The sequence below is a fragment of the Sturnira hondurensis genome, unplaced genomic scaffold, assembly GCF_014824575.4.
Source record: "Sturnira hondurensis isolate 20B ecotype Veracruz unplaced genomic scaffold, ASM1482457v3 Scaffold0004152, whole genome shotgun sequence".
Lineage (NCBI taxonomy): Eukaryota > Metazoa > Chordata > Mammalia > Chiroptera > Phyllostomidae > Sturnira > Sturnira hondurensis.
The window spans coordinates 8,491,276-8,515,964 of NW_028076783.1; the positions used below are offsets into that span (position 1 = coordinate 8,491,276).

Below are 24,689 nucleotides of genomic sequence, written 5' to 3' on the forward strand. Positions count from 1 at the left end.
CTTCAGAGAAGCTTCCTAACTCCACAGAGCATTCTTCAAAGTCAGAATAATCAGCAGTATCAACTGAAATAAGTCAGAGAAAGACAAATACCATACGCTTTCACTTATGCATAAAATCTGTTAAAATTTTACTTATATAAATCTAAAAACCAAAATAAATGAACAAACAAAAGAGAAACTCATAGATACAAAGAGCAAACTGATGCTTGACAGATAGGAGAGGGTTTGGGGGGCATGGGTGGAAAAGGTGAAAGAGGTTAAGAAGGACAAACTGCACCCTGGCTGGTGGGGCTCAATTGGTTGGAGCGTCGTCCTGTAAACCAAAGGGTTGCAGGTTCAATACTTGGTTAGGGCACATGCCTAGGTTGTGGGTTTGGTACCTGGTTGGGGCACATACAACAGGCAACCAATTAATATTTCTCTCTTGCATCGATGTTTCTCTCACCACCTTTTCCCTTCTCTACTCTCTCAAAAATATAAGCATATCCTCAAGTGAGGATATAAAAAATTTAAAGAAGTACAAATTGACAATTATAAAATAGTTATGGGGATGTAAAGTGTACAGCATAGGGAATAAAGTCAATTATATTATAATAACTATGGATGGAGTCAGTGGGGTACAAAATTTATCAGGGTAATCACTTTATGAAATGTATAATGTCTAATCACTGAGTTGTACACATGAAACATAATAATGAATGTTATCTGTAACTGAAAATAAATTTAATTTTTTTTAAATAATAAACTTTTCTATTCTAGACTTTCTATAACAAAATGAAGAACAATCAGTAATATCAAATGCAAATGATTGTTGATAGCCAGAGATATGTAGAAGTTAAGAAAGCAGAACCTCTGCCAGACTTCACTCTTGAGCAAATAGCCATGCTGATTGGCTACGAGGGAGATCCCAGTTGGTTTTCCATGGAGAAGCTTATTGATTATTAGTGGCTAATTCAGTCCTTTGTGAGAATGAAGCATTCTTCCCGATTATCTTTCCTCTTCTCTCGCTCCACCTCGGGTGTCCTCTTTAGCCCCCCAATCCCCAGTATGGGGAGGCAAGGTGGGAAAAGGAAAGCAAGAACAACAGCGTCTGCTCTTGAGAAAAGAAAGTGTAGGACACCTGGACTGCAGCACTACACCTGCCTTTCACTGACCTGGGACTTGGAGGGAGGAAAACCTTTGCCTGGGTCACCTCTTTATCTCAGAGGTTCTTTCTTGTGAAACTTCTATTCTGCTGCAAACAGATTCCATTGATTTCAAGCTTTCCTAAGTTTATTTGACAGTAGTTGTTCTTTTGCAAGTGACAAACATGTCAGTCTCAGGAAACCTCATACCACATAGGAGAGGGTATTGAGCATAGCTGGCATTTGGTATGTGCCTACTAACTTTGGCCCACCTCCAAAGCAACATACCTTAACATTGTTTTTGTGATTATCTGACCTTATTGAGATGAGGAAAGTTAAGACAGGTAGAAACCTATATATTGGGAAGCTCTTTCTAAAACATTGTTTGATTTGGGTCTCTTTTTTAAAAATATTTTTTTATTTATTTTTAGGGAGGGAGGGAGAAATAGAGGGAGAGAAATATTGGTGTGTGATTGCCTCTCGAGAGCCCCCTACTGGGGACCTGGCCCACAACCCAGGCGTATACTCTGCCTTGGGACTCAAGCAAATGACCCTTTGGTTCACAGGCTGGTGCTCAATCCACTGAGCCACACCAACCCGGGCTGGGTCTCTCTTTTTAAATGGGAGCAAATATCAATAATTATATTCAGATTTTAGGTAGGGATTCTGTTGTGGCTTTAAATGTAGTATATAATTGAAGTATGTATTATTCAGCATAACCTTGCCATAAAAATGTCTTTAGTTATATAACTTATGTCTCTAAGTCAAGGAAGTTTGCCAATGTTAGTTCTCAACTCCTATCAATCAGTAGGCAATTAATGAGGGGAAAAGTCCCTGGGCTAGCTAGTTTCTTTCTCTCTCTCTCTCTTTCTCTCTTTCACCCACACCCCCCCCACACACACACACACACACATACACACACACACAGCTGCAACCCACTTCTGTAACATTAGGAAAGAAAAAGACACAAGTAAGCTTTGCTTTGCTAGTCAGAAGTCAGAGAGTAACCTAAGGTCTGATTCAAGGACCCAGGCTAGGGCTGTAGGAGCTGAAGCCACACTATTCCCATTGGATAATGCTGTAAGAAGAAATCCTATCGTCTGGCTCTCCCTGGAGAAGAAACATGGGAACTGTAGCCTTGCAGCACCCTGAGAGAAGCCATCCTGAATTTCATCTCCTTCTAGTTGAAGGAAAAGAGATCTGCCTCCTTCAGTATGTTCTCCCTTGTGGAGTTCAGTTGGTGCCTTTTTGCTTTGCATTTTTATCCTCTCAGCCAATTTATAGACTTTTCTTTGTTTAAGCTTATGTGAAGAGCACTTAATTTGGTCGCATTGGTAGCTCTCTATAAACTGCCACACGTAGCACAAGTATCACTCCATAAGAATCCTGAGTGCTGGCACTTATGTCTACAGCTTGGTTTGAGTCTACCTTGATCATGAATACTTATTCTCAGTTTAAATTTGAGACTGAGGGGAGAAAATCCTTCTAGTTCTACATCTAAAAATGGTCACACAAAGAGCAAATTGGCTTGCTTGCATGTGATTCTGTTGTCCTGTGCCTTCAAGTTACTCAGCCTCCTATGAAGACCCTTAAACAAACATGAAATTTGTCATGATATGGTCATCTCTGAGCCACATATGAGTATGCATTACTTTGGTCAAGAGGACAAGAGAAATAAAATTTAACTTCTCCGAATTGTTTTGTTCTCTGTGTTTTATTTTCTTCACTAGACAGTAGTTCCCATCTTTACTGTGATGTTTTTCAAATATAAACTCTGGCTCTCAACAACAAAACAGAATGAAGCTGGACAGTACTAAGAAATTTTAAAAGTCTGAGAAAGACTCTCACAAGGAGAAATAACACAAAGGCACACACAGGTAGGCCTGAGAGGCCCCGTCAGAATGTAAAAACTGCAGGTGGGACTTGCCAACCACAGACAAGGAGTGGGAATGACAAACTGGCTTTGACAAGCATGGTCCATTCATTTTGCTAGACAATGAGAGGACCTGCAGGAATCTTGTTGGGGTGGTTTGTTTTTCTGCACAGCCTCTCCACTTCAGGAAGTTCTGGTTTGGGGGGATGACTGACGGTGGTCTGGATGTCCCCTAATACAACTGTTATCCCCCAATTAGCCACAAAGATAGGCAACACATCGTAAAATAACTGGCATCCCCCTGGAAAGTGAACTTTATCGCCTGTAGCCAAAATAGGAACTTTTTAATCCTCTGTATATTTCCAGTGGAGGTAGTGGCCAGTGACTGCCAGCAGGCAACTGAACAGTAAATCTGAGGTTGAATGACAGTGATCCTACTGGACACCACGAACACCTCAGTTCCAGCCTGGCTATTCTGTTCAAGAGTTAAATATATTAATTGGCTATAAAATTCTTGAACAAAGAAGTTACTGAATATGTTGTTTGGAGAAATTATTTCTTTGAGAAGGAGCACACACTATAGCTATGTTTAATAGAATTGATTTTCTCCAAAAATCTGATTTATCTGATCAGAAGTTTTACCCCCAATTTAATTATAGTTCTGAGTCTTTAAACCATTTAAAGATTCTGTTAACCTGAGTTTTTAACAATCCTTTGAAATTCTGACTTGACAGGACTGAAATTAAAGTGCAAAAACTTGAACTTGAAAATATTATCAAAAAAAATAATGCCTTTTAAAAGAATGGAAATAGGGTATTTTAATTCCATTTTTTGACATTTTTATGCTCCCTACTCCTTTGCCAAAAATAAGCTTTCAACATTTTTTGTTAACAAACAAATGTGTTTGCAAGATCTGTTGCCATTCATAACCCCGTGCATCACTCCACTCACCTGCCAGTGTTGTTCATTGTGTTCTAATTCTGAAAGATGAAAAAGAAAAATGATTTGTAATTTTTAATTACAACATAGATAGATGAGATTATCTTAATGACTACTCACCATGGTCTCATCAGATATCAGATGTCTAATAGTAATTATAATGCTAAAATGTATCAAGTTTTACTATGCCAATTACTCTGGCATGTATTTCCATGTATTTGCTTATTTGATACAAACAACAACCCTATGAGATAGAAATTAAAAGCTCAGCAGAGAGGAGTTAAGTAATATGTCCAAGGTCACACAGTAAGTGGTTAGAGCTAGTCTCTGAGTCTAGGGTCTTGCCCTTAACCATTATGCAACATTATTTTTCTGTCATTTTTAAAATGTAAAAGTATGTGATTATGTTTATAAATAGCTCACTCTAAAAACAGACAAAAAGTATGGCTTTTACTGGTTTTAGCAAATAAAAATTGCCTACAATTTTAGGTTATATACAAAATTAATGGTACAAATAACTATTATTGTGCTGTTTGTTAAGAAGACAGGTGTTGAACAGCATCTAATTTCTCTAACTTATAGAAAGAAATTATTTGTTTTCCTTTTCACAGTATTTATCATCAGTGCCCTACTGACAGTGTTCCCTGATGTTATGAACTGTTTTTCAATCTTATTGTTCCCCACATACTTAGAAAGACAAATGCTCTGAATGTAACCTGACAAAAACGAGAGAATGAAAGACTGAGACAGATTAGGGGAGAGAGAGACAGGGAGAAAGAGAAAAGAGGGAAGGGAGGGAGGGAGGAAGGAAGCTTTGCTTTCAGATGGACCCTTTTTCCATAACCCTACCCCTAAGGCCAAAATTACAAGTTTTGCACTCTCTATTTACCATTCATAAATCCATTCATTTATTCACTCTATCATTAATTGCATTCTGTACTGTTTTTATGCTCTTCACCATGATGAACAAGATCTAGCATCATCTCTGTTTTCACAGGGCTTTCATTTTAATGAGGGGGTGAGTATTGATCCCCCCAAAATATCAAGCAAACGTATAACCGAAGAGGCTCGAGGACATGCACTTACAGGTATGACACATAGGCTGCCACAGAGACTCCCATCATACAAGGTGTGGACAATCACAAACCTAGTGGCCTTCATTCCAGTTCAGATGCCCCTTCTACACATCACTCATCAACCAGCACTGCCACGAGCCCTTGAGTCCACAGAGGGAAATCACTTTCCTGTTCTGGGTCAGGCTGTGGGAGAGAAAGTCTCCATGCTAAAGCCTTTTTCAGGGCCAAGGGGTGCGTTGTGGAATGGGAGCACAGAGTCTGAAAGAAGACCACTTAGGTTATCGCATCCTAACTTCCTAACAATGTGGATGAGTGACTTCTCACTTCTGAGCCCATTTCTTCATCTGTGAAGTGGGGGGAGTAGCCTCAGTCTCATGGTGAATATTAAGTGAGATAAAGCATGTTCCAGTAAGCATGTTCCTTACTCCTCATAAAATAAGGAGTAAGAATGTTAGGCTATACAAGGAATAGAGAAGATGAATAATCCTTGGCCTTTTAAGCCTAGCACAGTCCATGCAAATGCTCTCCCATGGCAGAAGGAGCAGGGCAGGGAGAGGGGGATTTATTAATAGCATTTCCCAATCTGTATACCATTTAGGTGGTGGGATGGTTAAGAATAACAATAACATCTAATCTGTGTACAGTGGAGAATGTGGGAGAGGTCATGTTAATCATGGTACTAACTGAATTTATGTGCAGTGGTTTATGGGTAACAAGTTTCTCATACAAAATCTCATGCAATGCGTATGGCTTCTAACCCCCTTTTTAAAATAAAACACATATCAGGGGATGGGCAAGTGTGTAAAAACAAACTTTATCTGCCACCACATTTTCAGGAATGGTTTATCATATTTACTGATCTTGGGAAGGTTGAATGGAGTGAGGCCCTGGCAAGAAGATGGTGACAAAGGAAGAGGAGAAAGGAGGCCAGAATGGGTCTCCAGTCACCCTCAGACCCCTAAGAAGGCCCTGGGAGACAGGAAAGAAACTGAAGACCTCTTGTTCTAACCCAGGACCAACCCTGTCCACTCTAAGGGTCTCAGCTTTTCCAGAGATAGATCAAAGTATGTAATTGTCATACTGTCCTCCAGGTGAGGCTTATAACACAGAGGGTGACACAGCCACACTCCTGTGGACAATGGCCTGCAGGCCAACCTATTGAGAAGAGAGGGGCTCCGTTCCGCAGAGGGTTTGGGCAAATGATATGCTAGGAAAGCTTCCCGATCCCACATGAGGTGGAACCCGTCACGCAATATATCTTTCCAAAATATATTATGGCTTAATATACATATATGTACACATAGAATTGTATGTGAACGACATTATACTTTGTACTTCATCATCTTGCTGTTTTGACAAATGTCTTGAAGTGCAGTTAGTCTCATTGGTTCATCAGATCTACTTACGTATTTTTAACTATTACATACTAATTTGTAGACAGGACACACCACTTTATGAAGCCAGCTCCTTTCATGTGGATGTTACGGTGTTCCTCATTTTTCACTGTTACATGTTGTACAGGTATGGTTTTGATTTTTGTAAAGTTGCTCAGTATTACCTCTTAAGATGCTATCTAGTTTACATATTTACCTTGCTAATTTTTTGTCTCACTCTACTCAGATAGCAACTCCACGAGAACAAGAGTTTTTGTCTTATATATCCACAGCTCTATCTCCAGAACCTAAAACTGCACCCTCAAAATATTCACTGGATGAGTGCATATCACCACATTCTGCCTCCATATACCATTATGATGTGCTGTCCTCTCACTAGAGTTAGGCTCTCAGAGGGGCAGGAATACTCACTCTCGTTTTTTTCTCCTGCAGTGCCTGACCTAATGCCTTTCTCTGGGTGGGACCTTAATATGTATCAGAGGCATGCCGTGTAGTGCATCTCAGCTCAACAATTGACTGGTTGTGATTTTGGCCAAACACCAACTTAAAGAGATTAGTAGAAACTCATATCTGGTTCCTCTTAACACCTCCACAGTCCCTACCCTGGCCTAAGCCATCACCATCCCTAAGTTGGAGTTCTGCAGTGGCCTCCCAGCCAGTCTCCTTACTTCTACTCTTAGACACAATCTTCTGCTGTCGCCATTGCACTGAAATGCTAAAACCTCAGTCAGATCAGGCCACCTCCTGCCAAACCCTCCAGTGGGACTCGACTCTCAGTAAAAGTGTAAAAAGCACAACATGGTCAGCACACTCTGCCTTTTCCCTAATGCCTGCCCTCAACTCGGCTGCTCTCCTAGCTGCTGGCTCCCTCTAGCCCTGCTGGCTCCCTACAGTTCCTGGACCTCGGATGTCTGTGCTCAGGGCTTGTGAACTAGCCCTGCACCCCTGGAATGCTTTCCCTAGGCCTCTGCAGGGCATCTGCATGGCTTAATCCCTCTCAGCCTTTGGTTGAATAGCAACGCAGGCTTTTCCTCATCTCAGGTGGCAACCCCACCTGGACACTTCTTGTCACCTCTGTGCTTTATTATGATTTTCCCATTTTCCTGTCACCTCTGTGCTTTATTATGATTTTCCAAGAGCATGTTGTGATAATCCAGCATAGTGCTTAATTAATTTGTTTGCTTGTTTATCAAGCTTATTGTGTCTCTTTCAACTCTTAGGTTTGCACCATGAGCCAGAGATGTTTGTATGTTTTGTTTTATTTTTTCAGTGCCAAGAACAGTGCTTGGCAGCTGTTATGTGTTCAATACATGTTTTTCAAAGAAACTGATTTTAAAAGAGAGCACTCATTTGACACACACCCTCCTAAACCCCTTACCAGCGTATTTCCTTGTACTTTTCCCCACCACCCCATGAGGGAGGTGCTGCAGGGACAGAGTGAGGATAATGGGCTCTACTCCTGGACAGCTTGTGTGAAAGAAATCCATGTTCCATTGCTAACCAGAGCTGGACCCAAGGCCAACAATCATCTATGTTCCCTAAATTCCATGATCAAGGAAAGTAGTACGATTACTGTTTACTACTATTGGTTGCATTTTGTCAGGCCCCGCATGAAGCAACCAGGTCAACATTGGAAGAAGCATTTCAACCACAGCCATAATTTAGGCTTCAAATCCCATCTTATTTAATCATCTATCTCCTGTGATCATTTAAGATTTAATAGCTATTTGTGCCTACTGTTTTACAAGTATAAAGTACTCCCCTGATTTACCCTATTTCACACGGGAAAAATGCTAACTGCTAGATCATAAGTGCCCTGGAAAATGGGATTTATCGGTGAAAGTAATGAACACCATCAGGGCTTAGCTCATTGCTTCTATGATGCCACACAGCCTCACCCTAAATCTGTGTCACTTTCTGGACAGGAAATGGTTTAGTAAACCTGCACTCTGATTTCTATAGTACAAGGCTTGTTTTGAGTCATCTGAGAGTTTTAAAGATAATGAAAGATACAAAAAAGAAAAAATATATTGCCTTTCTGATGTTAAATGAGAGACAAGCTATGTGTAATGGTTAACACAAATGTTTGTGAATCAGGCTGACCCAATTTAAATTTTGACAGACACATCATAGGCTCTCTGGAAACAATTGAATCAATGAATGGTTCTTAGACATACCAGCTGTGTAATGTTGGGCAAATTTAAAGTTTTTAATGTCTTTTCTTGTATAATGTGAAAGTGATATCTATGCCAAGAATTTGTTATAGTGAGATAAGATATGTACAGTGGTAGCTACTGTGCTTGACATATAGAAAGATTTCAATAGAATTATTATTAAGCAATTCCTTCCACCTTAGTGTCTATAATTCAGAATATGGAACCATCCACCCTCCAATTTAATGTTTTACCTGAAGTGTAAGGATACAGATGAGCTTAATAGCAGATATAAACATGAGCCCTTTCCAAATTCCTCCTTCCCCCAACTCCATTTCATCAGTAGTATGGATACAGCCATAATTTTTACCCGATCTTCTTATATAATAATTATTCAGTTCTCTCTTATTTCCATAACCACAAGACAAATCCTTTCTTATCTTTTAAGGCTCAGCTCAGTGGTCCCTTCCATTAGAAGCTGTCTCTAGCCTCCTTAGGGAAGTGGCTCTCCTCCTCTGTGCCCCAGTATTGCCTGGTTCGCTTCCTGTTTTCAGCTCCTTATACCCTCAGGCCTGCAGTTCATTATTTACATGTCAGTGTCTCCCAATGGGGAGAGTTGTAGAGAGGATTCATAAATCATACATTTGAGGCTGGGCTAAATGACTTTTAACACATATCTCAGAGTATTAAAAAGATAATGCTTGTAAGGAGTTTAGCAGAGTGGCCAACAGGAGTAAACGGTCAATGAGGATAATGAGGATGATTAGCAGTTGTGGTGGTATTCATTTGTCACAGTATGAGGCGGGTAAGTAGTTGAAGTATAATTATCTATACAAATGCTATAATGGTCTAAAATATTACAGGCTCAGACCCCAGAGCTTTGGAATATCAAAGATTGCTTATGATGCAAAGAGGAAGTACTGGGTCTCAGAATCTTCCTTAAGGACCATGTGGATAAAAAAATTGAGTCTTTGAGACTGCTTTTCCTAGCAAAACTATCTATAGACATAGTTCAAAACCTTAAGTGAGAAATTGTAATTCTTAGTTTCTGTTCTAGGAGATAATAAGTGAAAGAAAATGCCAGGAAAAAGTATGTTTTGCATATGTAAATTGCTTACACTTGAAAGTACATTGCTTAAATTTCTGAATACTAAGATGCTACTGATACACTATACAGTTTAATATGGGGTAAAATAACATTATGAGTAACTCAATGGTGAATTATATTCTTCCTATAATAGTCCATATTTTGGGAGAATGACATTAATTAGCATTTTGTGGGTTTAAGGCATTCTTTATTCTTGCCAATGAAAATTTCATTTGGGCTCCATTGTCTTGCTTCAGTGAACATTTTTATTTTTGAGTGGCATCTGTCAGCCACTATGCTACACACTGGACGTAAAGTGGTAAATAGGCCCAATGAAATCTCTGCCTTCATGAAGCAAAAAGAGAGGGAGATTGAAGGGGAAAATTAATTTCATAGATATTGCAGTTTACTTCCCTGAGCAATCTGTACTTAGTCTATAAGATATCACAGAGGCTGGCAAGCAGTGAAGGCTTCCCTGAGAAGGGTCAGCTTGATTTTGAAACAAAACAAACAAGCAAAAAACAGTGCCCCCAGTGATTTCTGAAAGATGACTATCCAAGGTTCAATCTAATTGGCTATGTAGTTAGTTCCTTTATGAGAAGGGGCCCAGCATCCAGTCAAAAGGAGCCTGTTCTGGTCTCTAATTTCAGTTGGCAGGTTTGGCAATTCTATTTGCTATGACTTGCTGTGCTTGATGGCTAGTTCTTCCTTCATTAGAGAGGAGAGGTGTTTTAGAGTCCAAACATTTCAGATTCAAGACCAAAATCTCTATGTTTTCACTAATTTGAATTTTCATGATGGGATGTTAAAAGTGTGACTGTGTGTTTCAGCCTTACTCCTGGCTTCCGGGGTTACCTACCCTTACCTTCTCTTTGCTCCACTTCCCTCACTGAATTCTTCATTCTCCCCCAGAAACATTATTTTATTTAGAATATAGAACTTATGTGACAATTATTATAGAGACTTTGGAGAGAGGAAAGAAAAGCCTTAATAAGTTTAAATTAAGATCTCTCATCATCTACTATTGCTATTTGAACACCTATCTTTATATATGTATGCATAAGTACTATCTACCTCATTTTAACTGTCTTAGATCTTACAGTGTTCTTAATAAATATACTATGCTGAAGACATTTATTTGTATAAAGTTCTTGGAAATCATTTACAAATAAGTTGTGGAGTAAGTTTTTTAAAACAGACCAACTGATCAATAATAAAAAGATGTCACTGCTGTCCCTCAAATGTAATTTCTCTAAAAGCAAACTGGGATTTTTTCAGTACAGCATAGTCACCAGGGTTACAGGCTCTGGAGTGAGACTGTCCATGTCATGTCCTGACTCTGCCGTGTACCACTTACATAATTTTGCCCAATCTGTATTTCTTTTGGGAGCTTATTTTTTATTGGTAATATTTAAGATGTTGTGGATTACATGAGAAAATAAACATATATCATTAAACATAGTTCCTGGCTTATATTAACCACCCTGAAAATATTATTATTATTATTTCTAAGCACACACGACTCCTTTTATCTAAATGAGTTCGTTGATGGTGCCCATGTTCTTCCAGTGTCCCATGCACAAGGGTTGGTGTCCTCTTCTACCTTCCCTCCTCTTTTTCACGACTTCCTAGCAATCAGCACAGTGTGTGACTCTTCACGCATCACAGACCAGCTGGAGAGAAGAGCTACTGGTTTAAATCCGTAAGAATTTTCAGACTAAAATGCATTTGACTCTGCCATTTACCTAGCTCTGTGACTTCCAGTACAGGAACTGATCTCCTATCAACTCAGTGCTTGAGTGTATAAATAGGGACTACTAGCTGCATGTATTTCCTAGTCTTGGTTTAAGTCTGGGACAGGAAGATGGAGAATGCTGCATTATACAGTGCTCAGTGCATATTACATACTCAATAACATGATGTTGATGAAGAAGAAGAGGATGGTGAAATGAGTAAGAGTTCCTTTAGCTTCAGTGAGAAAATGGCCCTTCTACTCTCCATCCTAATCCAAACTTTTATCTATTTATATCTGAACAGTGACAATGGATTCCTCTCTGGACCTCTAACCTCTTGTTTCTTTCTGTTTCATCCTGCCCTGCATCTAACTTCAAGGTTAATCTTTCTTTTAAAAAAGTGGATGATGCCTCTTCTTTAGAAAATGTTTAGCAGACCCCCAGTACTTATTAAACAGAATAGAAATACAATATGAAGGCAGTTAAGATATACATAATTTACCCTTACCTTATTTTTCTAGCTGTACACCGATTGGTTCCCTACTACATCAGGCTAGTGATTTATAATGTATTCCTTGCACTTAACCTTCCAGTTGTCCTATCTACCTGTCTTTTCTTGATCTCTCCTATTGATCCTTTGTTGTCTCAGCCTTAAATATAAGGTCTTCTTTTTGGTGAAATCATTTGTTTATTTAGACATATTTATTCAGAATCTGTTTTGTGCCTGGCACTGTACTAGACACTGAGGTCAACAAGGAACCAGAGAGACATAGTCCTTGCGCTCATGCCACTCTTCCTCTTTGTGTGTGTGTGTGTGTGTGTGTTTCCTCTCTTTGGCACACAATAGATGCAGCTTTGGTTGGTGGATGCATACTGTATCATCTTCAACTATAACATAAACTCTTGCATGTAATTATGAGTCGAGAGACAATCAGTCCAGTTTTTGAAATGATTTTCCCGTAGTGTATGGTCCACACTGACCACCTTCTGTTAGCCTCATAGCCTTGCTTCAAAAATCCCATCAACCAAAAAAAAGTATAGTTAGACATTGGCCTCTGGGACAAAACTCAAAACAGAATTCTATATGTTAAAAAAGCAATAATGTATATTCTATAATTTCTATATTGTAGCATAGTATATTATAACAGGGGAAAATACTGATACCCAGTTTCTTTTTAGTAGCATGTGGAAAATTAAATGGAATTCTTTATAATAAAGCTATATAGTATATCCAAAATTTATTTTATTCAAATTTTATGCACTTTTACTTCAATAATATTCTTAATACAGAAATTGTTTTTTAAGTAGCAGGTGCACATTATGCATGTTCTGTATGTAGAAATTTGTGCACACGTTTGACACCCAAAGGTGCCTTTATAATAGTATTTTTTTAAATTCTAGGTCTTTGAAATCAGTCACCAAGGAAACAGCAGAATAAGTTATACATATTTCACTTAAACCTAAAATAGAAAATCTTGGTGTCACTTGTAAATATAATTACCTAAAGACAATTCCTCCAAATGACTTAGGTATTCACATGCCAGTTTGCTCTCAATAATAGTGTCCACAGAGAGCAAGTGCCTACTTCAGGCAGGGGCTCTGATTCACTTTTCTTGCTCTGTCTGACCTTGAGTACATAATTGTTTGTACTCTTATTCTACAATAGCTGCAAAACAATTTGAATCTGGAAAGAAAGGACCAGGCAAATAAGAATATATAATGTTAAAAGATTTATTTTGCTAAATTCATCCTTAGGAAAGCCACCTAAATCCAGTCAAAGGAGCACAGTGCAAGATAACAGTGTGTAGGGGTGAAATTAAGCATGGGAATCCAAAAGAGAGCAACAAGGATTATGACATCTCAAAACATGGCTTACACAATTCTACAACACAATGCATCATCTGTACACGGTATTATGTGTTCATTATCCCAAGTCAAGTCTCTGTCCCATCACCATTATCCCCCCTTTATGTTCCTTTACCCCTCCTTACCTCCCTTCCCTCTGGCAATCACCACACTGTTCTCTGTGTCCATGAGATTTTTCTCTCCTTTTCTTGTTCATTCCATCCAACTCTCCCACCCAGCCCCCTATTCTTCCCCCAACAGCTGCCAGCCTGCTCTCTGTGAGTCTGTCCCTATGTTTATTGCAACATTGCTTTCAGTAGCCAAGATTTCAAGTATTCATCAGTAGATAAGTGAATAAAAAGCTGGGGTTATTTTTACGAAATAGAATACTACTCAGTTGTAAAAAAAGAAGGAAAGCTTACCTTTGCGAGAGTATGGATAGACCTGGAGAACTAAGTGAAATAAGCCAGTAAGAGAAAGACAAGTACCATATGATTTTTGTTAAGTTTTCAGTAATTCTGATTGAATTCATTTTAATTCTAAAACCAAAGAATGGTGCCTCTTAGAAGTCTCCCAGGCATACACTTTAATGAATTGGCATTACTTGCAAAACAAGCATGAAGGATAACTCCAGCATCTAATTTAGTATGGAATAGTGATGCACAATTTCATAACTACAAGAGACAGATTTATTCTCCCAGTCCCCTAACCTTCCTCTATCCCCTTTCTCTAGGGACACAAACAAAAAAGTCATGGTCCTCATGGTTCACGGAGTGGGGAGCAGAAAGCCCAGGATCCCAGCATGGTCTTCAGTGCTGAATACCAGGGGTCTTGAGGGAGAAACAGCTGCCAGAACATAAGTGTGATCAGTAGGATTTCCTCTTCATCCTGGACTGAAGCACATTCATGCACACAATACTCAGTTTTCTGAAAGGTTGCATGGCAGACTTCCTCTGGTATTTAGTAGTATTTTTTCCATTGACTGACAGATTAGTGCTGAAATTTTTCTAACCTCCTTGTTCCTATGAAGCATTTAAAAATTTGTAAATCAAGACACATCTTCCTTTTTTCCTCTCTCTTCTTGCTACTGTCCTGATTCAGCCTTCATTCTTTATCCTCCACCTCAGTAAGTTCAGTAGGCAGGCTCCCTACCTCCATTCTCTCCCGACTCTGCCACCAGAATAACCAGGCCAAAGTGCTGCCAAGAAGTTCAGCAGAGTCCCCATTGCTTATTGAAAAAAAAAAGATTCCAAAATTCTAAGATCAGCATTCCAGATTTCCCACAATTTGTCATTTCCAACATTACTGCCCATAAACCATATCCTGAGTTGTAAGTAATCAGCCCCTGTTTTTACCACAAAATAGTTATTACTGTGCTTCTATTTGTTGTAGCATAGCACCAGCCATTTCTTTTGACCTGTTTCTCCTGTTAACATCCTACTCACTCCTCAAGTTCAAGGCCAATGCAGCTCTCTTCAGGGAGCCTTCCTTACCCCATCAGAAGGAGTTTTGTTTATACTTTTGAAACAACTGGTTTACTTCTTAAAGGCAGTTATTAAATAGATGATGATGATGATGATATGGATAGGAGAGAGAGGTTTTGTTGAGGGTTTTGTTTTTCCTTGAAACTGACATTTTTAATTTCAACATACTGTACTGAGCCCAGTGTATAGAAGGAAGCCTAACAATACTGATTGAATGAATAAGTATAATTAACCCAGTATAATTAATCCTTACTTCTCACAGTTTATTCATTACATAATTTTAGGTCTTTATGTATCAGATTTTCTTAAAGTTGGGGCCCTTTATGGGGTGACTGTGAGGTCATTGCATAGGTGACTTCCTGATAAAAGTACTAATGAAGTACCTGGTCTGTGCCAGGCCTATGATGGGTTCTGAGAAGCAAGTTGTAAATAAAGACAACACATTCCTGCTCTCACCAAGTTTACAGTTTCAAGGTGGCCCTAGTTAAACAATAATGGCATGTAGAAACCAAAGGGGTGTTTCCAAGAGAAACCGATGTGGCAGCTGAGACCTGAAGGAGTCCTAGAAGTGAGTCAAATGACACTGTGTGTGTGGCTGGGTGTGAGGGTGGGGATGTAAGGGAGGACTATGTGAGGGAGCTGGGCAGAGGATGGGAAAAATGAATAGAAAGGGGAAACCCTTATGGGAAGAGAGAAAGAACCAGCAAATTAAAAGGCATTCCTTATAGTTAGTGTATATGTGAGTGGAATGGAGGTGATGAGGCAAGGAGAATGGGCAGGTGCAGGCTGGAGGAGCACTCTGAGATACCAGCACAAACTCCCAGGTCTTTGGAGGATGGGAAGCAGGGCACCAGCGTGATCCAGCAGGCCCTTTGGAACGATCACTGGAAATTCATGGGCAGAGTGGATGGGAGATTGTGGAGACAGGAGGCTCAGGAAGGGGCTCTTGCAGGCCGCCCAGGCTGAGGGTGACTGTCCAGCACTAGCCCAGGTCTCGGCCACTGCAGTAACCACTGTTTCTTCTCAGGGTGTCTAGGGCAGCAGCTGAGGAGACCTTGCTGAGGAACACCACGCAGTAGATGCTGAAACATTGCACTCCAGGATAAGAAACAGTAACATGGCAGCACCCATGTGAAAGGAATCAAAAAGCAACAGACTCCATTTAGAAAGGAACAATGTCCAAGAAAGGGCGAAATAAGGGCGAGAAGCCCGAGGCGCTCATTGTCGCCCTTCAAGCTGCCAATGAAGACCTCAGGACCAAGCTCACCGACATCCAGATAGAGCTGCATCAGGAGAAGTCCAAGGTAAGTGGAGCCCCTGTGGCCGCAGCCTGGAGAGTGGCTCTGGCCTGGCTCTGCCTGCCAACCCCCTCCATTGCTCCTTTCTGCCTGTTGCCTTTCTGTACATACAGAGATGTTCTCCTGTGTAGCAGGAGGGATTTGAGCCCAGGTATACACGGAAAGTGACAATAACGGTCACAAGACTGATCTCTGACTCTGCAGAAAGCCTGGTTCAAGAAACCAGATACTCATAATTGAGACAATGGCCCCCACCAGCACCACCTCCCCTGGACACTTGTAATAGTTGTGGTCTTGGGCAAGTTCCCCCCTCACCTTCTAGGGGCTATTCCCGAAGTGGCATTTCGAGCAATGTCTCTAAAGTGTATCACATCATGTCACTCAAAACCCTTCAATGGCTTCCTCTGCCTCTCAGAAGCAAATGGGTTTTCCTACCACTACAGGACATTCCCTGTAGCTCTCCCTTTAACTCAGCTCCCACCTCTACCCACCCCACCCATCACTCTGCTCCAGCCTCTTCGAAGAATCAAGAGAGATGCCAGCCTCAGCGAGGGCCTTTGCTCTTGTTCCTTGCCCAGTCAGCTCCTTGCTCTGTCCTCACCTTCTTCAAGTGACAGCTGCAGTCATTCATCCAACCACAGTCCCTAACACAGAACGTACCCAGTTACTCCCCAAAAGCTGGCTGTTCTTGATTCACTTCATGGAAAATTACGTATTTATTTATTTACATACTTAGTGCTTCTCTCTCCCCAGTCAAGTGCAATCTCTATGAAACAGAGAGTTACTTTACCTCTATATTCCTAAAGCGCAGAGAAATATCCAGAACTGAATAGCTCAACATATATTTTTGATTGAGTCAAAGAATGAATGAAAGATGATTTATTCCTTATACCTTAGTTTCTTCATCAGTAACACTGTACTATCTTATAGAGCTGTGATGAGGTTTTAAGTTAGACAAGTACATAAAGTAGTTATGTGGATTAAATGAGAAAATTCATGTCAAGTGCTCAGAGTGCTGCCTGGCACATAGTAAACTCTCAAAAAATGGTAGTATTAGTAATATTCTTTCTAACATGCTCTTCACTGTTGGTTACTAACTAGGCTTAAGAGAGTCTCTTTACTTTTCTGAATTTCATGAATGGATTTGGTAACACTTATCCCAGCAGAGCTGTGTGGCTGTCAGGTAGGGTCATGGGTAGGAAAACATTTGGAAATATCCAGCATGCAGTAAGACGTGTCTGCCCTCTGCACACTGGGCACAGCCATGTCAACATCAAGTTGTATCTAGAAAATTCTTTGTATAGGAGAAAATGTTTTTGATCAAACTATAGATCACAAACCAACAAATAACCTTCTTCTGTTTTGTCTATCTCTTCTTCTTTGACATTACTATTAAATTTTAATTATTTTCCCCCAAATTTATTAAATATTAGGCCACCAAAGCCTTTTGCCTCCTGTCTCAGCAAAACTTTAACCTTGTATAAACAGACTCCAGTGTAAAATTTGTGAAGGAAATTTTTTAGTTTTTATGAAATTAAAAGGAACATGATGTTGTTGTTTTTTTAATTGTTTGTGAGTCAGAAGAGCACGGATTTTTTTTTTTTTTTTTGCCTCTTCTTCGGGACAAATTTAAGTATCTCAGAGTCTCGATCTGTAAGTCAGGTGACTGAATCTATTTCTCCATGTCCATGTCTCTCAAGCATCACTGTGCCTTGGAATAACCTGGGGGTACTCATTAAAAATTGAGACCCCTGGACGTTCGAAGGATTCTGATGGAATAGGTGGGGTGAAAACCAAGATTTACAGTTTCAACAAACAGTCCAGACAGTCCCCGCGTGGGTGGCTCCGCGCCTTTGTCTTGACAAACACTCCACTCTAAGATTCCTCCCCAGTTTGACAGTCTGTGTACATTTCATTGGCTTTAACTTTCCCTGGGGCAATGTAACATTTCAAGAGAGCAGCCTCCTTGAATTGTGGTAATGACTGGATGACAAACTACATTCACTACATTCCTAGGCCAAAGCCTGTTGGCCTGGAGACAGGTAACCATAAACTGCCTTTGGTTTACAGAGAAAAAACTCAGGGGATTTCAAAGAGGCAGGGGCCCTGAGGGTCCCCCCACTGCCAATGTTGTACACATTCAAGTCTTTTAAAAAGGCTAAGCTGAGCCTGGACTCAGCTGCCTGTTTATCCAGGACCTGGCACTGGAGTCTAAGTCGGGAAGGTCCATGTGCTGTCCCCTTCCTCTGACAAGAGACTGGAAGGCAGTGTCCTGAATGAAAGCACTGCCCTATCCTCCCCCTATAGGCTGCCTCCCTGTCTCCCTTTCCTTGGCAGTTAATCACAGTCCCACCGCAGGGGCTAAAGCAAAGGCTCACCGCCTGTCAGCAGCCTTCCCCGAAGAGCAAAGGGAATTTAGAGGGCAGGCAAGTCATAAAGCAGTTTTATTAAAATAAATAGAATTGTGTTTCCAAGGCTCAGGCATTAAGAGAGAGAATATGAACAATGCCAAGATGTGGATGCACACTCTTGGTTTGGTTCTGAGATGTTGATGATAAAATAGCAGTTTGGCTCCTGGGGAATAGACTATTTAGAGAGTGGAAACCTTTGGAGCGGTGGGGCATTACTTATTTTGCCAGGAAGACAGATCATCCCAGTGACATTTCCAGAGCACATTGTGTAGAGAGCAGAGTCATAATGCTTTGGGCTAATGAGAGAAGTAGCTACACTTCACTGAATGTTTACTATCTGTCACGCTGTAGTAAATGCATTTTCTCCTGGCATATTGCCAGTGCTTTCACTTCGCACCCGAGTGACCCTGAGAAGGTCATGGAATCCCGCAGTGTTTTCCTTTCCTTGTCCACTGAATGGAAGAATAGTGGTGTCTGCCTCATAAGGGGTGTGTGTGTGTGTGTGTGTCTTAGTTTTTGAGCGGTTAGTTTGTGGCAAGCATGTCAGGTTTTTTAATTCAGTATTGCATTTCCTCCTCACTGCTACCCTCTGAGGTGGACACTGTTGTTATTCCCATTTAATAGATGAGGAAACTGAGGCTCAGGGAGGTAAAGCAATTCACCCAAAGTCACATGCTAGTAAGGGGCAGAGCTAGTTTCTCAACTCTCCTCCCTTCTTCACCCAAGCCTATGCTCTTTTTTACTTGATATATTCCTCCCAGTTTTATTGAAATGTAATTGACATGTAGCATCATATAAATTTAAGTTGTACACCAGAATGATTTGGTATATGCATATATTGCAAAATGATCACCATAATGAGTTAACATTCATCACCTCACATAGTTAATTTTTTTCTTGTGATGAAAGCTTTTAAGATCTATCTTTGCAACTTTAAAAGTTAGTATTGGTATTACTAACTATAGTCATATATTGTTCACTGCATCTCTAGGACACATTTGTCATAATTGGAAGTTTGTGCCTTTTGACATTTTACCCATGTCCCTCACCTCTTACCTCCTGCCTCCGGCAACCAAAAATCTGACCCCTGTTTCTGACTTTGGTTTTTTATATTCCACATATAAGTGAGATTCTACAATATTTGTCGTCCTCTGTCTGACTTATTTCACTCAGCATAATACCTTTAAGGTTCATCCATTTTGTCACAGGTTGCAGAATTTCCTTCTTTTCTCTGACTAAATAATATTCCATTGTATGTATATACTACATATTCTTTTTTTAATAATTTTTTTATTTAATTCTTGTTCAAGTACAGCTTTCTGTCTTATATTCCCAACCCTGCCAGCCCCCCGCCCCATGCTTGCCGCCTCCCTCCCATTTCCACCCCCCACCCTTGGTTATTGTCCATGTGTCCTTTATACTTGTTCATGTGAGTCCATCCCCTTTTCCCCTATGATTCTCTCCCCTCTCCCCTCTGGACCCTGTCAGCCTGTTCCATATTTGAGTGTCATTGGTCATATTTTGCTTGCTTGTTTGTTTTGTTGTTTAGATTCCTGTTAACGGTAATATCATATGGTACCTGTCTTTCACCGCCTGGCTTATTTCACTCAGCATAATGTTTTCCAGTTCCATCCATGATGTTGCAAAGGGTAGTAGTTCCTTCTTCCTTTCTGAAGCATAGAATTCCATTGTGTAAATGTACCATAGCTTTTTGATCCAGTCATTTACCAATGGGCATTCATCTTTCAATGGACACTTAGGTTGTTTCCATGTCTTGCAAAGCCCATGTCCTTAAAAATGTGGAGGTCTGGAAAATGTGGAGGTCTTAGGCAGAGAACAAGAGAATATTAGAACTGTGTTTTCCACTATTAGGCAAATTTGAAATGGAGAAACCAGTCAGACCACATCCATGTCTGTCCCCCCATAGATGTGTGCATTTCCACCACAGGGAAATGAAGCAAAAATATTAGACACAGTCAACTTGCGCTGAGTAGAAATTATCTAAAAGATTTGCCAAGCACTCCTAGGAATAAATATTCAGAGAAGTAGGTCACTTTCACCATACTTCAGGCATAAGGACTTGAGGGTGGACCTAAGGAGGCCCTGTGGTGGGGAGGAAAGGCACAATGTGGGACCTTTGTGCCAGACCCTGTGTCTTTCCCTGGCCTGCATTTTCGCATTTACACAGTGAGTGGACTGGATGAGATAGAAGAGCTAAGGCCGTTCCATAACTGCAGGGATGTGTCAGGAAAGGCACATGCCTGCTCTAGCTCTTCCTCCATCCAGATAGTTCTCAGGACTCTTCCTCTATCAGGCCTCCTGACCACTGAGTCTAGGTACACTGTTCCCCATTTGCTCTACCACATCACCCTGCTACATTTTTATCATAGAAGTGCATGCTGTCTGCAGGTACCCTGTTTGTTTGCTTGCTTGTTTATTGCTTGCTGCCCACACCCAATACCATGTGGCCCTCTGTGGGTAAGAGACCATGTCTCCTAAAGTTCCCCTAAACAAGGTCTCCTAAGACAGGTGTCACGGTGCTTTTACTGCTGCCTGGCATGGAGGAGGTGCACAGTACTACTTGCTGAGTGAATTTTCATGATCCCTTTACAAACGTTCCCATAGCACTATGGCATCAAGTCCTGGCACAATATTTACTCAGTGGGAAATCCTGGGCTCTGGGGGAGAGAGGATTTCCATGCAGGTCTGTCTTGTTCTTGGACCAGCCCCCTGAGCTGTTAAGCTGTAGTATTTTCCTCTAAGCGTCTCTGATTGGACACTGTGAGGCTATGATGCACTGCTAATGTTTGTGAGTACACCAGGGATTGCTGTGGGATATGAAATCTAGCCCCACGAACCCCAGGGCTTCCTACCTAAGGGCAACCCATAGCTACAGGGGATGAAGGCTCAGTGGCAGAGAGTAGCAGGCCTGGAATCCAGGGTCCGGGAGGAAGAAGCTCCAAACAGGAGTTTCCACCATGGGAATAGCCCTTCAGAGACTGCACAGCATTTTCGCAAACCCCACTGTGAGCCTGGGACAAGGGGCTGCAATTACTGGCCTGACTTCACTGAGGGAGAAATGGAGTTCAAACCCTTTAACTCATTTGACACACAAGTGACACACAAGTGGAGGAGTCAACATAGGAATCCAGCCTTCGCTAAGGCGGTGTCGTAGGTAATGCTGAAAACCCGATTCCACCATGCTCTGTTCCTGCGAGGGCATTCTCAGAAAACCAGCCATTTCTCTATCCTCACTGAGTGCTTCAGAGCCTTTGGGTTCAGGGCTCACATTTGGGATGCAGTACTATTGGCTTTTTGTGTCTTTAGTTTTGTTTTCAGGAAGCTTAAGTGGCTACAATCAAGAAATGAAAAACTAGAATCCTTTGTGCTTCCCCAGGTTGTATACAGTTTCCCATAGAAGTGACCTGCCCCTTCCCCTCCTTTGCCTCTCCTGTTTGAGATTTATGTGGTTACCTGTGAAACCCCCACCCACCCAGTGAGTTTAGACCTCCAGCAAGATTCGATGCCCATAATCCGAGGAAATGCTTTTGTCAGCTTGTCTTGCCTTGATAACCTCTCAGCCCTCCTTACCTTTTATGGGACTGTCCAATTTTAATCCTAGATTTCTCAGATCCTGTGGGTGCTCATATCACAGCCGACTTGATCTTGGCAGAATTTACACTGGCGTTTTGCAAAGGCCAGACTGGAATTGGACAGGAGAGGATAGTAGGCCTTTATGAGGGAGTCAGGAATTTCCTTCCTTCTGTCATAACATAAGCTTTTTCCACGAGGATTAACTTTCCCTAATGATTTTTTTTTTTGCATAAAACCTCTCAGTAGAAAGGATTTTGGAGCTGTGTCATCCAAAGCCTTTTCAGGGCTCACCCCCTTGTCCTGTCCCAGCCTGTACCCTATTCCCTCTGTGTACACATCATCCAAGTGGCTTCCAAGTTAAGGGTAGATGCCATCAATGTCAAGGGGACTCAGTCCATCCTGAGGAAACCCAATCTTACCTTTGAACATCTATTCGTGTTAGGAAAATACTTGTTACAGTTTTAATATAATAATACTGATACTAGTCTTATCATGATAATATGGATACTTATTATGTAGGCATTTATATAGCATTGCATAGCAATATTTATCAAAATTAATATTGTAATATCTACCATATATCAATAATTGTTCATCTCCCAGGTGGCCCTGCCTTGCCTGATACTTTGGTAGATTATCTACGTCGCTCCTCACAGCTCTATGAGAAGGATAGCGCCCATCCTAATTTATAAACAGGAACACGGAGGCCAAGAGGTGAAGCAGCCTGCCCAAGGTTTCAGAGCAAACAAAGTGGTCTGGGTTCTGACCCAGACCTGGCTTCTGACCCACTTTGGGCTCCAGTCAACCCTCTTTGCATCATACTTACATGGAGATGTTCTTCACTTTTCTCACCTGAAATTCACATGAAACAAACACTACCTATATCACAATGCTGTGAGGAGGTTAAATGTCCTGACATGTGCATAGTCTTTAGGAAAGAAAGGTGCCTGACTCAAAGCAAGCCCTTGAGGAGTGCTATTATGCGATCCAGCTGGAACTTTTCTCCATAAAACATTTCCACTAATCACAATTGATTCTTTCTTCCACTAAACAGTTCTTCCGTTTCAGCACATTATCATCTTCATATTTTTTCATAGCTGTACATGGATCTTTTTGTATACTCATTCTTAAAATTCCCAGTAAGATATTAAGATCTGTTTTCTTATTGTTACAATATGGTCTACAAATAATTCTCAGAAAATTATTTTACCACAAATTTTATCAGTTCTTTTAATCCAAATGGCAATCACAGCCTTTGTATCTCCTTTGTAGTAGAACACTCCTCTCAAGCTTTAAAAAGCAGTCATACCTAGAAATTCTGTAACCCCCCCCACCAGTTTCTATAACAACCAAAATCAGTGCCAAATGTAATTCAGTGCCTTTGAATTTTGTTTGGGTTCTATGGACTCATTCATGTGATGGGCAATAAAGCCAGTACTTGCTTGTATTTGTTTTTGTCTTCAATCTAAAATACACATGGGTGGGTAAAGGTAGGATAAATTATCAGCCATCGTTACCTAGAAGAGAAATCCTGAGAGTAAGGATACAAAATAATAGCAATATGAAGGTGGCAAGTAACACAAATAAATAATATGATAATTAATAAATAGTAACGCAAGAATAAATTTTGTGTTTCTCCTACTCACAACTGTAAACCTACTTTTCTAACCCCTATATTTTCCATGTACCTATATGTTCATGGATTTTAAAAAATTTATCTCTACAGTCTACACATGAAAGATTGGTGTTTATAATTTGAGAGAAACAAATTACAAAATGATAGAATCTAATGTCCCTACAGAGAATTTGACTAAATAATTTTAGATTTTAACTATATTTTATATCCAATAATAATACCTTATATTTCTTAGTACATTACATTTCAAGCTATTTTCCTGTGCCTTACCTAATTTAACCCTGAAAGTAAACCTTTTATAGGGTTTTTTTAAAGAATAATAAGACACTGAAATAAAGAACAGGTTGACAGGGACCAGAGGGGAGAGAGGAGGGAATTTCAAAGGAAAAGGGGGAGGGATTCATAGGAACAAGTATAAAGGACACATGGACAAAAACTACCAGGGGTGCAAATGAGAGAGAGGTGGGGAGCAATGGGGGGGTGGGCTGCAATGGGATGGGAGTAAAAGACGGAAAACTGTACTTGAACAATAATTAAATAAATTTTTTAAAAATAGGGGAAAAAGAATAATCAAAGATCCTCAGAAGGGTAAAGCAACTTTCCTAGGTATAGCAGATGGTGAAATTGAAATGCAAACCCAGAATTTCTTCTCCTTTGTCCATATTTCTAGCGTTCTCATTACTTTAGGGAGAATAGCTAAAATTTCCCATAGTAACTTGATACCAGCCTTTGTGGTCCTGATGCTATTCCAAGTACCCAATATAAAAACATCCTGCTGGAATGGAACATGACTAATTTCCTATTATTTGAGCTAAACTTAACTTTCCCAAGGTTCTAGATGGAAGGTAAATTATCAGTTTCTAAGTCAGTGAAAAACAAGAACCCCTTTTCAAAGAGTTTTTTCCTGTCTAGTTGAGGAATTAGCAACTTTTTTCTGTAGAGGACAAATAGTAAGTATCTAGGGTTTTATAAGACAGTCTCTCTAAAATGACTCAACTCTACTGTAGCCCAAAAGCAACCATAGGCAATTGGTAAATGAATA

General features: G+C 40.4%; 1 protein-coding gene across 3 annotated transcripts in view; it reads left to right on the top strand.

Annotated features, from left to right (window-relative positions):
- JAKMIP2 (janus kinase and microtubule interacting protein 2) overlaps nucleotides 1-24,689 on the top strand; it is a 136,744-nt gene that overhangs the window by 54,331 nt on the left and 57,724 nt on the right. For all 3 annotated transcript variants that reach the window (XM_037044984.1, XM_037044982.1, XM_037044983.1), the window contains exon 2: nucleotides 15,736-16,012. In XM_037044984.1, the coding sequence (XP_036900879.1) occupies nucleotides 15,884-16,012 (129 nt within the window). In that variant the 5' untranslated portion in view covers nucleotides 15,736-15,883. The remainder of the gene's footprint in view (nucleotides 1-15,735; nucleotides 16,013-24,689) is intronic.